General features: G+C 38.9%; 1 protein-coding gene across 8 annotated transcripts in view; it reads left to right on the top strand.

The window, feature by feature from the left end:
- MELK (maternal embryonic leucine zipper kinase) overlaps positions 1–15,155 on the top strand; it is a 109,922-nt gene that overhangs the window by 79,150 nt on the left and 15,617 nt on the right. For all 8 annotated transcript variants that reach the window (XM_006863109.1, XM_006863110.1, XM_006863111.1 and 5 more), the window contains 3 exons: positions 7,935–8,169; positions 12,837–12,933; positions 14,851–15,019. In XM_006863109.1, the coding sequence (XP_006863171.1) occupies positions 7,935–8,169; positions 12,837–12,933; positions 14,851–15,019 (501 nt within the window). The remainder of the gene's footprint in view (positions 1–7,934; positions 8,170–12,836; positions 12,934–14,850; positions 15,020–15,155) is intronic.

Genomic DNA, 15,155 nt, shown 5'->3' on the forward strand with positions numbered 1-15,155 from the left:
GCTACAAAATGTCTACTTTTACATTTCCAACATTCACAGTCAGCTCTGATAACAGTTATTCACTATTGTACCACAAGAGACCTATTCCCATCTCCTTTCATCAGTCTTGCCCAGACAGATTTGTTACTATTCAGTAGAGATTCTACTGTCCTCCACACCCTCTGGATCTAGGCTTCCTCTTGAAAGCTTGTAAGCCAGTCACTTCTTGCCTTTGTAAGTACCCCCCCCCCCCACCAACCTTTTTGGGTAGTCAGTATCCAAGTTGCCCATCCCTGTCTACTCTGTGTATGGAGGGGGTGGGAATGATCCTTGGCTGTAAAGATTTGTTCCCTCTTTTGAGCCTACTGCATCTATAGGTGTAAGTCAAGTTCATCAAATTGTATCAGATTACTCTTTTTTTCCTCTTCTTTCTTCTTCTAGTTGAGCTGTGATCATCCAGTCATTGAAGCCAGGTCAAGTGGATATTATCTGCAAGTGTGGGTGTTCTTATGCACATGTACTCTCTTCTTATCAGCTGGACACTTCATTCTCCACTCTAGTCCTCTGTGGCTATGTCACTGACTCTGGGCCCAAGAGTCCCAGGTCTTGCCACACTGCTGGCCAACCAGGTCTCCACCTGGGTTCACAGGAGTCTATTGAACGTTGTAGGGCTTATCTTGTAGCTTCATTGCTGTTTTTCCTTCACTTCTCCTTATCGGTGACAAACGTGGTCACCAATCAGAGTGCATGTTTGCTTGTGTATTCCCATTGAGTCTTAGTCTTGGAAGGGGATTTGCCCTGAGGGGTTCCGACTGCTTGCCTTAATGTCTCCTGGGAGAGCAACTTGCTTGTTCTTGTAGCAATCAGTTGGACTGCCTATATTGTTTTGCATTTTTTCTGTAAGTCTTTTTTTCAATAAATAGCTTCAGTTCTTCTAGCCACTCCAGGCTGGACTGCTTGTCCTTTCCAGTGGAAATTTCCCACCTCAGAAGATTCTGGATGGGGTTCAGGATTCTCCCTATGGTCTTATGTATTGCAGAGGCTCTGCAGGAATCCTCCTTCATTGGACATGGTTTCATCCCATTTTAAGTATTCCAATCAGTTATAGGCAGAAGATGGACTTACAAGCTTTCTATGGTGATATTTCTGACTATTTCTTTCTCTCCCCCATCAAGTGTCTATTTTAAAGTGGTATGCCAGGGAAACCAAGATTCAAAAGATAGCCAAGTATCTTAACATTATTTTCCCCCTTATGCCCATTCCAACCATGTCTCAGTCCCTGTATCCCAGAGCCCTGTTGTTCCAAGGTTGTGCATTCATCCTTATTTACCTCTGTCCTACTTAGCCCATGCAAACCTGCCTAATTGTTTTCCCATCTGCCTTGTTCTTCCATTCCCCTCCCCGTTCTTGTGTATTTACCCCTCCCTAGCACCCTAGTTGGTAGTCTTTTAATCACTTGATCAATTTCTTCTCTTGTTTTAGGTCTGTTCACATTTTCTTATTCAGTCACTGCTAGTTTAGGTAAGTTTTGTGTTTCTAGAAATTTGTCCATTCTAGATTTTTGAATTTGTTGGAATACAATTCTTCATAGTATTATGTTATGCTGTTTATTTATAATGGTTCTGTGTGATTTCTGCCTTATTGGTTTTTGTTTGTGTGTGTGTTATTTTCACCATGTCTTTTTTTTTATCTTTTATTAGATTTGCCAGTTGTTTGTCAAATTTATTTATCTTTCAAAGAACCAACTTCTTGTCTTGATGATTCTTTCTTTTGTTTTTCTGGTTTCTATTTCATTTATTTCTGTTTTTTTGTATTTTGATGTTTTAAAATTTATTGAGATTTACTTTGTGGACTAACATGTGGCCTGTTCTGGAGAATGTTCCATATACACTGGAAAAGAATGCATACTGTGCTGCTGTTGGGCTGAGTGCTTTGTTTTTGTCAATGGGGTCAAATTCGTTTGTTGTGTGCCGTGGAGTAAGCAAGATAATGAATTAGGCAGCTACTCTGCAGAGACTGTACAACAAAGATATGGAAGACCAAATGAAACAGACATAGAGGTAATTCTGAAGCTCCAAGCTTCAGAAGTGAACCAAAAACCTTATGGTAGGAGAAGGTGAACAGGGGCTGAAAAAGGAGGAGACTGATGGTGATCGGACTGCCAGCGGACTTGGCTTGGCCATCTTGAACAGTGCAGATTCACACAGGTGATGGAAAAGGTGTGATTCCTGCTTGTATCCCACATTCTCCTGGATAACAGAGGTCAAGTCGGCACCCACCCTAATTTACTCCCATTGCAGACCCTGCTCTCTAAGAGTTCAGAGTAGTGCCCTTTGATCCAGTGTGAGGCAGGTGCCTATTGTGTCGCCTCGGTGCCTAGATTCATATGGGTTGTACTCCAGATGTACAGAACCCACAAAGCCTCCAGGCCAAAGTAGTGGGAGCCTTCGTAATCAGCCACTAAGGACTCCACAAGCTGCTTCTAGATTTGGTGCCCCAAACATAATCATTTAGTACTGTAGAAACTCCATCTAGGATTGGGATCTTAGCTGTCACATGCCTCCTCCAGCCACCTAGTGAGTTCCTTGTCTGGTAAGAGATCCCAGAGTTTTCTCCTCTCTGGCTCCAACAACTGTGTTGGGTTGTTTGATTATTTTTCCTTTTGTTACTTCATTGTTTTTATTTATTCTTCCCTCTTTTTTATTTACCTTGATTTTTAACCTTCCTATCCTCTGGTAGTGTAGTGGTTACGAATCAGACTGTGAACTGCAAGGTCAGCCGTTCGAAACTACCAGCTGTTCTGCAGGAGAAAGATGAGGCGTTCTGCACCTGTAAAGATTTACTGCCTTGGAAACCCTGTACAGTGTCGCTATGAGTCAGAACCGACTCCATGACATACAGCCACCACCACCATCTCCACTTTTTTTTTTTTTTTTTTTCTGTTTGTCATATCCACCTTCTGTTTTTCTTAATTTTTCTTTATTCTTCTCTAGTCTCTTTCCCTTGTCATCTTCCCTCTCTTTTTTAAAGTTTTTTTTTTCTATTCCTTTTGTTTTCTCTTATACATTTCTATTTTCATGTACTTCATATCTTTTTAGCCATTATATTCTTTTTATCTTGTTGCTATCCATCTTTCTATTTTTTTTTCCTCCTTTATTATATTCCATTTAAAACTGTTGTTTGCTTTGTTTTGTTTTCCCTTCTTGGCTACCCGATGGGAGACAGTAACTGTGCCCATACCACTCTACCACACCCTTTGTAGCCCTTTGCAGCCCTACCCACTGTACAAGAACCAATACCAGCTCCTATACCACCCGATCAACAACAAACATCAGCCAACACCAGTCAAACCACCCTAACCTGAGCTGCCCTGACAGTGAATGGAAAACAGTGCACACACTTCCATTTTCTAACCATATCAACAAGAGTCTAAAACACATACAGTCATCATTTAGGAGTCCTGGTGTGGCGCTGTGGGTTAATGCATCAGACTGCAAAGTGGTTTGAACTGCCAGGTCAGTGGTTCAAGCTCACCAGCTGCTCCTTGGAAACCCTATACAGGGTCGCTATGGGTTGGAATCGACTTGACGGCACTTAACAACAACAACATAGCAATACCACAATGTCTCAATGAAAACAAACAATTTCAGTATATTTGAATCACGGGAAGCTGGAATTGGTGAACCTGAAGAAAAATCTCTAATACTAGTATACTTGAAAAACAATCGAAAAAAAAAGGAAAGAAAAAATCCAAAGGAACTCTGAGATTTGTGAAGGATACCATGAAGCGGAATAACTTACGAGTAATAGAAATTCCTGGTGTGGCACTGTAGGATAAGCACTCAACTGCAAGTTCATTTGATTCACTAGGTTGGTGGTTCAGACTCACCAGCCACTCCCTGCACATGTACTTAGTAACAAGAACAATAGAAATTCCAGAACAGGAAGGAACAATAAAATGCACAGAGAAAAATGTCTAAGAGTTGTTGGAAGAAAAGTTCTCCAGCATCCTGAAAGACAAGAAAATAAGTGTATAAAAAGCTAAACAAACCCCAAAACAGGATAGATCCCAAAAGAAAATCATCAAGACATATCATAATCAAACTTTCAAAATCCAAAATCAAGGAAAGAATCTTGAGAGAACCTTAGGAAAAATGTTGTTACCTACAATAGAAACTGACCACTACTCTCTGTCAGTTTATAGTACTGTGTTGGCTTGTGAGTTGCTGTGATTCTGAAAGCTATGCCACCTGTATTTTAAATACCAGCAGAGTCACCCGTGGTGGACAGGTTTCAGATGAGCTTCCAGACGAAGACAGACTAGGAAGATGGAGTGACGAGCTACTTCCGACTCTTTAGTCACCGAAAACCTTATGAATAGCAGAGAAACACTGTCAGATATAGTGCCAGAAAATGAGACCCCCAGGTCGGAAGGCACTCAAAATGCGACTGGGGAAGAGCTGCCTCCTCAAAGTAGAGTTGACTGTGAAGACGTGAATAGAGTAAAGCCTGTGGTAGAAAAGCCTGCGGAACCTTCATTTGCTGATGAGTCATACTCAAAATGAAGAGAAACAGCTGTAAACATCTATTGAAAATCGGAACATGGAATGTACGAAGTACGAATCTGGAAGTTGTCAAAAATGAAATGGAACGCATAAATATCAATATCTTAGGCATTAGTGAACTGAAAGGGACTGGTTGGTATTGGCCATTTTGAGTCTGATGACCACATGGTTCACTATGCAGGAAATGACAAATTGAAGTTGAATGGTGTTGTATTCATTGTCATAAAGAACGTATCCAGATCAGGCATGATGTACAACACCGTCTGTGATAAGATAATATCCATGTGCCTAAGAGCTCTGGTAGCGTAGTGGTTACGAACCGGGCTGCTAACCTCAAGGTTGGCAGTTCAAAACTACCACCTGTTCTGCAGGAGAAAGGTGGGGCTTTCTGCTCCTGTAAAGATTTACAGCCTCAGAAACCCTCTCCAGGGTCGCCATGAGTCGGAACCGATTCCATGGCACATAGCAACAACAACAGGGAAGCCAAGTTAATTACCACTATTATTCAAATTTATGTACCAACAACTAAAGCCAGTGAGGATGAAATAGAATTCTACCAACTTCTTCAATCTGAAATTGATCAAACAGGCAATCAGGATGTATTGATCATTACTGGTGATTGGAATGCAAAGGTTGGGAGCAAAGAGGAAGGATCAATAGTTGGAAAATATGGCCTTGGTGATAGAAATGATGCTGGAGAACGCATGAAAGAATTCTGCAAAGCCAATGATTTGTTCATTTCAAATACCTTCTTTAGACAGCATAAGAGACGACTGTATACATGGACCTCACCAGATGGCATACATAGAAATCAAATTGACTACATCTGTGGAAAGAGATGATGGAAAAGCTCCATATCATCAGTGAAAACAAGACCAGGAGCAGACTGTGGAACAGACCATCAATTACTCATATGCAAATTCAAACTGAAGCTGAAGAAAATGAAAACAAGTCCACCAGAGCCAAATACAACCTTGAATATATGCCACCTGAATTTAGAGGTTATCTGAAAAACAGATTTGATACATTAAACACTAAAGACTGAAGGCCAGAAGAATTGTGGGATGACATCAAGTAAGCCTATTGTTGTGTGCTGTTGAGTCGATTGCGACTCATAGTGACCCTGTATAGGGTTTCCAAGGAGCAGCTTGGTGAGCTTGAACCACTGACCTTGCAGTTCAAATGACTTTGCAGTCTGACGCATTAGCCCACAGCACCACACCAGGACTCCCAAGTAAGCCTGTAGTCACCCAAAAAGAAATAACATAGATAGCTTAGTAGGTTATGAGTTAGGATGCTAACCTCAAGGTCAGCAGGTTGAAACTACCTGCAGTTCTGCAGGAGAAAGATGAGGCTTTCTGTTCCTGTAAAGATGTATAGCCTTGGAAACCCAGTTAGTCAGAACCGACTCCACAGCATACAGCCAACCAACTTGACCTTATGGACATATACAAAGCACTCAATCCAACAACAACATAGTGTATATTCTTCTCCAGTGTACATGGAACATTCTGCAGAACAGATCACATATTAGTCCACAAAGTAAATCTCAATAAATTTAAAAACATCAGAATACTAAAATGCAGAAATAAATGAAATAGAAAACAGAAAAATAAGAGTCAAGTTGGTTCTTTGAAAGATCAATAACTTTAACAAACAACTGGCAAATCTAACAAAAGATAAAAAAGGTCATGATGAAAATAACACACTAATGAGTCAGAACCAACTCAATGGCACTTAACAACAATAATAATTTTGAGAACTAAATTGCCAGACCTTTCTTCCTGTCCTTTTTGCTGTATTTCCATTTATTTGTTGTTTTTAATGTTAATTTCACATATTCTAAATCAATTTTGGAAAGTTCTTTGAATAATTGCCACTCTTCCATTGTCTCTAATATTTAACCTCTGGGACTTAGAGCACACATATGTAGACTATCTCACCTCATTCTGTATATTAAACTTCTTTTTCATAGAGCCCACATCTTGTTCTATCTGGGTTGCATTCTAAATGATTTTCTTCAGAATATTTTCCCTTTCACATATTCTGTCTTCATTTGTCTCTAATCTGCTGTTTGTTCTGTCCACTGAGTTTTCATTTTAATCATTAAATGTTTCATTTCTAGAGTTTTTATTCTATTTCAAGTTCTATCTGAACATTTTTGTATTTAAAAATTTTTCCTTTTATTATTTTAAACCTAAGAACATATTTATGTTCTGTGTTTGATATTTTTAATCTCTGACATCTTAATGTACTTGATTATGTTCATCTTTTTGTGCTTAACTTTTTCTCAGGGTGCTTGTATCTTTAGGAATACCTTTTTTTATAGGCTCATTTTTCTTGAAATTGGGATTTCTTTGAGGGTTGAGCCAAAGATGGAGGGTGGATTGGGTTTTATTGAACCTTGTCTTTCAGATAGTACTTTGCTTTGCTTTTTCAGGCTCCTGAAGCCTAACCAATTTATTAGGACTCTTTTAAATTCAATCCTGGGGTTTGTGTTTTCTGGAACCATGCAAATAGCATGAATTTAGACCCCTAAACTATGTGAAGATTTTCCTGTGGTTACTTATAAATTATTAAAGGAGACTATTATTTCCTTCTCCCCAAGAGCTGAGGCCAAGGCAGACAAGTTTCCTTGCTGACTTCCTTTTCTGGGCAGATTTGTACTTTTGAGTTCTAGCCTCTCCCTGTTTCATATGGGAGCTTTGAATCCAACCACCTTGCCTAAGGCTTCCATGGATGTTAATATCTATGCTGCAGGTTATCAGAGCGGTTAGGTAGATGCCTGCCTCTAAGACAGTGTGTTTCTTCAGCCTTGACTATGTCTCTATATTTATGTTCCTGTTTTTTTTAGTTCAGCCTCTGAGGAAGTTACTTCCTTTTTTGCAAGTTCAACCATAAATTTAAAAGAATTAAAAATATTTTTGATCCAGCATTCCTGTTAAAATATTTTAACATCCACAACCACTTAACTATGCTTTAATTTTTTGGTGTACATGATGAGCTTCTAAAAGTTCGTGGAAAAATTCCATTATCTATTAATTCCATTTGTCTATGAATTCTTTGAAGCCCTCTCATATTAGAAGCAAACCATGACAATCGAGGTATGGGAAATATTGGTCATTTTCAGTATTGCTTAGGTCTTAAATATGCTTAGTTAAGCACTTGGCCTGAAACATGTTGAAAATTACTTGTCAGTAGAACAGACTAAAGTGATTTAAATGTATTAAAGATAATAGAATATACATTTTCAAATTTCCTGATACTGCCAATAATTTCTTTCATTTAAATAAAAATGTTACAAGGTAGTTTACAAATGATTAAGGCAAGTTATAAAGAAATTGACATTTCTTCTTTTTCAGTGTGCTTTATGCATTTTTTTTTTTCCAGTTTGCCAATCATTGGACAGAATCGAATGATCTGGAATCTAAATCACTGACTCCAGTATTATGTGAAGCATCTGCAAATTCATTAAAGAACAAAGAGAATGTATATACTCCTAAGTCTGTTGTGAAGAATGAAGAGTACTTTGTATTTCCTGAGTTAAAGACACCGACTAATAAAAACCAGCATAAAAGGGGTATTCTCACTACACCAAACCATTACACTACTACACCCTCAAAAGGTATTTAATATGTGTATTAAGCAGTGGTGAAATACCTTTGAATGCCATGCTTCTTACCATGCGAAGTAAATATATAACAAGTCAGAAAGGCCTAGAATTGCTTTCAGGAATTTCTAGGAGAACCCAAACTGTTATTTTATCATAAATGAAAGCATGTTAATCAACTTCTAATTTTTTTCAAATGTCAACTTTTTCATATATGTAAGATTGAGTCACAGCATCATAAGGTATCAAAGCTTAGAGGCAAACTAGAGGTCATCTAGTTTAACTCTCTTTCCACAACTAAGAAGGCTGAGATCTAGAGGACTGTAGTGATTTGCCAATGTCATCTATCTGGGTTTAGACCTTACTTGTTGTGTTGCCCACACCTATACTGACTCAAGCCGAAGTCTTTGTTGAGCCCTTCTTAATCATCTGAGTTTCCAGTTCTGGGCTTGGTCCTGTTTCTTCTGACTGTGTACATGAATCAGAGTTTTTAAATCTGTGGTGCCCTCCCAGACATCTCTGTGAAGACAACTCTTTATCACTTGTTTTCTGCTTTAGTTAATCATCAACAGATATTTAAACCATTTTCATGACACCTCAGTGTTTTGGTTGTTGGCCTCCTTTGGACACATTTTATCAATATACCTCCGGAAACATAGTGTCTAGAACTGAACTCAGTTTTTTCAGGACTGGATCTCTCCAGGATAAGACAGTCTTATGAGGCAGTATCATGAGGCTGTCTGCCATGTCTGTTGCATGGCACAGAGTAGGTGCCGTATTAGTTGTCTGGTACATAGTTGATACCAAATGCTTCATACATACACTTTTAAAACAATCCACTACCTTTGAGTTAATTCTGACTGTATGACCCTATAGAACTGCTCTGTAGGGTTTCAGAGACAGCCTTTTGTTTCTCCCATGGTGTGGCTGCTGGGTTTGAACTGCTGACCTTTGAGTTAGCAGACCAATGCTTAACCCACTATGGCACAAGGGTTCCTTGCTTGATGCATGTTGTTGTTACGTGCCGTAGAGTCGGTTCTGACTCATAGCGCACCCTGTATAGGGTTTCCAAGGAGCAACTGGTGGGTTTGAACGGCTAACCTTGAGGCTCAAACTTACCTTGCAGTCCAGTGTATTATCCTACAGCACCACACCAGGACTGCTGCTTGATGCATAGTAGGAATCATATTTGTTAATTGAAGGAATAAATTACAGAGAACCTGAAGGGATTTTATTTGCTCTGATCTAGTCTGATATGTCACTTTTCAAAAGGCTAATAAAGCTTGTTGTTATGTGCCATCAAGTCGATTCCAACTCAGAAAGACCCACCCTGTACAGGGCTTCTGAGGAGTAACTGATGGGTTTGAACCGCCCACCTTGTGGTTCGTAGCCCAATGCTTATCCTACGGCACCACACCAGGAGTCCAGTATATAAGCTTTATTAGTAGTGCCGTGGCTCCATACGACAAGCACTGGACTGTGATCTACAAGGTCTATGGTTTGAGCCTGCCAGCCTCTCCACTGGAAAAGGCGACTTTATACTCACATGAAGATTTAAACCTTCAGAAGCCCTATACTGGGTTGCTATGAGTCACAGCCAAGTTGACAGCACTTCACAAGACAACAAGAAGCTTTCTTAGCCTTTTTTAAAGTTGTTATGACATACTCTTGTGTCAAGTTCCTCCTAATAAAAACAGCTCTGAAATACTTCAGGGTAAGGTATTCCTAAACCATATCATACCATTGGGCTGCATCCAGCTCACTAATGGGACTGAGAGCTAGTTTAGGACTTCTTTATCTATGAAGATACTATCAGTGAAGATTTGTTGGAAGCCCCATTATGTTAATGACATTGTCCTATTTCTCAAATCTGATCCCAGGCTCCTTAGGTGTGTGATGAGTGTGTGTGCAGCTGCCTGTGGTTGTTACACGGCCCTGTGAGATGACATGTTAACAGTAGTTGCTATTGCTAGAATGTTCTGTGTGAGTCTAGGGCTTTTTTTAGATTTGGAAGTTATGGTCTTTCCCTTTGGTATCTTTTACTATTTCTGTAACTCTGAAGGTTTTGAGATGTGGGCAGTTTGGAATTTATTTTATAATCTTAGAGAGTGCTGTCAGTTTACATATTTTTGTTTCTGTGAGAAAGATTATGTTGGTCAAAAGCTTTGACTAACCTCTTTTTTTGTTTTTGTTTTTCCCCAAAGTTACATATTTTTATTGATAATCAAGGCAATAACAATTATAATTATATATACATTTTACAACAGCGTTCCAAACTATGTAAATCATAAAATGGTAGAATCAAAGGGGGAAATAAGAATTCAACAAAAATTATTGAGGTTCTCAATAATTCCACTGTGGTAGTTAGAATAATGTCCCCAAAGTTGTCTATGCACCTAATGCCTAAAACCTGTGAATATGGTACATTTTTTTTAACCTGTATTTATTTCTAATTATTTTTTTAATACTTACTAAACAACAAATATATATTAATTTAAATGTCCAAAGGGGACATTCTGTCAGCCAGCCTCCTGCCTGTAGACACACAGCCTAGAACCTGAAACTGCTCAGTCTCTCTGTGCCACCACCTCTGCCACTGTCTCTTCTACCACTCTTTTTCTAGGTAGGCATCTCATGTGCCACTCATGCTCTTCCTTCTTGATGCTCCTGGGATCATCTGTCTCTGAAATGAAAGACTAACTACTACCCCCTTTTAGTTACACATCTTCTACAATTACAGTTGTGATAATCACAATTAATCCCACTCACAGGTTTTCACAATTAAGTCATAAAATCCTATCACTGTCGTTTCTCATCGCCTTTCACCAGTTCAGTCTGTAAAAGAGGGAAACTATTCAGTGGCTATTCTACCTTATCCCTCTCATTCTGAAACTAAGCACCCTCATGAAAGCTTATAAGCCAACTACTTCATGCCTTTAGGTTGTTGTTGTGAAGTGCCATCGAGTCATAGTTCGGACTCATAGTGACTCTGTGTAGGGTTTCCAAGGAGCAGCTGGTGGGTTTGAACTGCTGACTTTGTGGTTCACAGTCCAGTGCTGATCCTACAGTGCCACACAAGGAATCCTCATACCTTTATAGCACCCACCATTTTTGATAGCCAACATGTAATTTTTTTGTCCCTATCAACCCAGTACACTGAAGAAACAAGGGTGTTCTCTGAAATGAAGAATCTTTCCACTCGGTTGGAATTTTGAGTTACTGCATTCCTAGGCAAAAGTCTAGTTCATCAAATTGTAGCAATTCACACTTGTTGACAACATCTTTTTCAAACATCTTTATCTTTCTTGGTTTGAATTCTGGTCAACTAACAGGGTTGCTGTGAGTCAAATGGGTACTATCTGCAAGTTTGAGAGTTCATACACACCTCCCTGCACTTCAGACCAGCTGGCTTCTCCACTCTCAGTCCTAGCCCCCAGGGTCTGGGTTAATGCCCATGTATTCAAGAGTTCATCCACAGCTTCCTAAACTTCAGACCAGCTAGTTCTTCCTCTTTTCTCGTCTCAAAGTGACTGGCCTTATTTTTTTTTAAAAAAACAAACAAACAAAAAAACAAAACCTAAAAGCTTACTAAGGGGTCAAGTGGTAAATCTTCAATTGATGCCTTCCATTTGCACTTTGCGTTTTACTTTTGCTGCTAGTTACTTGTGGCATGAACATTAATTTCATGTTTCTGGATTCTGTACAATCCAGGGCAGCTATGCATAGTCAACACTTTCAGAATACAAACTATTTACTCAGATGTTTTTGACTGATTTTATTTTATTTTTTGTTCTGTGGAACTAGTGAGAATATTGTCCGGTAGTCATAAACAAATCAAAACAAAATCCCTAATCTCTTTGTTAACATTCAATATCATATCTTTGTTATTTTAAAGGTGAATATTATTATCTGCCAAGGCTATAAAACTTTTAGATCATAACCAAAGAGCTAACTAACAGTGGCAATCTCATTTGTTAATGCAATTTTGTCACAAACTCTGGGCATTTCCATAGCCTGCTCAGAATGAAAGACAAAATCTAGAACAGAGAATATAAGATATAACCAAAGTTCACAGCATTTTTAAAGTAACTTTTGCCAAGCCTTCATAGGGAACTGATCTCTTTGCCTAACAGGAATTGTATCGCCCTATGACTGAAGCTGGACTCTTGGTGTGGTGCTGTAGGATTATCACTGGACTGTGAACCACAAGGTCGGCAGTTCAAACCCACCAGCTACTCCTCAGTAACCCTATACATGGTTGCTATGAGTCAGAACTGACTCGATGGCACTTAATAACAGCAAGATGACTGGAACTAATCAATAATATGTCAATTAAAGGCATTTGATTGTAGAAATACAGATCGGATTTATTTGTAGACAGAATCATTAATCATAAAAATCTATATGTATATGATCTATTTAGATTTCTCATATGATTTATTAAAATCATAACCTCAGTTTTGCTGTAAACAAAAAAGAAGATCCGTATATACACAGCAAAATTATTTTATTATAAATCACATGGAAACATTTTTAAAAAGAATAAAACCTTTAACATGGCAGTCCAAAAGATTACAATATTCTTGAAGTCAGTAAATGAGATGATATATGTATTGTTGATAGAAATTTCCAAATCATAGTATGTTGGCCACATATGGTTTATGTTTGTTATCATTTAATAGATGGAAGCCAGTGCCAGAAAGAAACTCCATTTAAAACACCCGTCAATTCAGCAGGAAGAACCAAGTTAAAGACAGGTGTTATTAGCCCTGAGAGACGGTGAGTGTTTAGTTTTTTAGACTCTTGATTGTTAGTACATGTAACCCGATTTCCTTTTATTCATATACAATATACTTGATTAAGTGAGCTAAAACGTAGGTTCTGTTGGTGACTATAGGGCTGACTGTGTGAGGATGGTGTATGGTCACTGCTGGAGCTATTGTCACTGGCTGCCTCCTGGCGTAGAATTGTGAACTGATCACAGTAGGACTGCCACCATAACATATACAGCAGGGTGGGAAAAAAGTGACTCCGGCCTCAACCATGTAGTTCCCTTTCTCAGACCCATCTTTTCCCACTGTCTGCCAGTAGAGTATAGGCATGTACTAGCAGATACATCCACTGCCATCAAGTCAATTTAGACTCGTAATGACCCTACATAGGGTTTCCAGGAGCAGACAGCCTCCTCTTTCTTCCTTGGAGTGGCTGGCGGGTTTGAACTGCCGACTTGTGGTTAGCAGGTCAACACCTAACCCACATGACTGCCACAGCTCCTTAGCAGATTTGTTGTTGTTAAGTGCCATTGAGTTGGTTCCAACTCATAGGGATCCTGTTTCCAAGGAGCAGCTGGTGAGTTTGAGCCTCAGACCTTGAAGTCCAGTTCTTAGCCTATAGCGCCAACAGATAGAAGTCCCCAGATAGTAAAGACACTGAATGGGTTAATGCACTGGATTGCAAGGTCATTTTGAACCACAAGGGTGGAGGTTCAAGCTCACCAGTCGCTCCTGTACAGGGTCGCTGTGAGTCGGAACTGATTCAATGGTACTTAACAACAACAACAACTTGTATGAAAAATTCCTTAGACTAGCTGACATTTCATTGTCTATTATAGCTCTTTTCCCCTCCCCTTTTTTTAAAACCAGGATCTATTTGGGGACAACTGGAGAAATTAAAAATAGGAATGCAATATTAAATACTGTATAATTGATTATTAATTTTCTTGATGTGATAATAATATAGTGGGACAACTCAGTAAATATATTTAATGAATTTATTGTTGATCTGTTATTGTTATTAAGTGCCATTGAGTCGGTTCGAACTCATAACGACCCTGTATAAGGTTTTTGAGGAACAGCTGGTGGGTATAAACTGCTGACCTTGTTCTATACACATAGAAAAAACAAGTGTGGCAAAATATTAATGGTTGGATCTAGGCAATCTGGACATTCATTATACTAGTCTTTTAACTTTGCTGTTTATTTTTTATTTGGGAGAAAAATTGTTTTGCTGAGTGGCAGTTGGCTGGAGGGGAGGGAAAATAAGAGCTACTCTCCCAGTGTGAGGTGGCTTTAGCTCTCGTTAAGGAGGCGTGAGATTATCTAGCCCTGACATACCGGAATGGAGTACTGCTCAAAGGCAGGAGGCCCCACGCTCCTTTCAGGCTCTGTCTTCATTAAAAACAAATAATAATTTATTTGTTTTGTTGTTGAGAATATACATAGCAAAACATACACTACTTCGCTACTTTCTTCATGTACAGTTCAGTGCCAGTCTCCGAGTTGTGCAGCCGTTCTCACCTCCTTTTCCTGTTTTCCCTCCTTATTAACGTCAACTCTGCTCTTTGAGTTGCTGTTGACAATTTGTTTCAATATAGAGAGTTCTTAAAAGAGCTTAATGCTCAAGGCAGACGTTCCTTTCTAGTTAAGCTAAATTTGTTCTGTCTTAAGAAGACTTCAGAGGATATTTTTGGTTTAAGGTTTAAAGATTATATCAGGGTAATAGTTTATCCAGCTGACAATGACTTCAGGAAATCTGGAGTATAGGAGAATTTTAAATTCTGTTCTGTATTTTGATCAGGACTCTTTTATGAAATGTTTGATAAAATTATTTAGTAATGGTAGCCAGGCACCATCCAGTTCTTCTGGTCTCATGGCAAAGGAGGCAGTTGTTCACGGATTGTTTGTTTATTTTTTTAAGATGCCGCTCAGTTGAACTAGATCTCAACCAAGCACACGTAGAGGATACTCCAAAAAGAAAAGGAACCAAAGTGTTTGGAAGTCTTGAAAGAGGGCTGGATAAAGTTATCACTGTGCTTACCAGGAGTAAAAGGAAGGGTTCTGCCAAAGATGGGCCAAGAAGATTAAAGGTAAACAGTCTGCATTTCTCTAATAAGGATTTCAGAAGTGTATTGCCAGCTGGACCACTTATTTACTGTTTTTTTAAAAAAGCACTCGGTGAATGAATTGACTAATCTTTTTAATCTTCTTATTAATTTATTTATT

Source organism: Chrysochloris asiatica, unplaced genomic scaffold, assembly GCF_000296735.1.
Source record: "Chrysochloris asiatica unplaced genomic scaffold, ChrAsi1.0 scaffold00053, whole genome shotgun sequence".
Classification (NCBI taxonomy): domain Eukaryota; kingdom Metazoa; phylum Chordata; class Mammalia; order Afrosoricida; family Chrysochloridae; genus Chrysochloris; species Chrysochloris asiatica.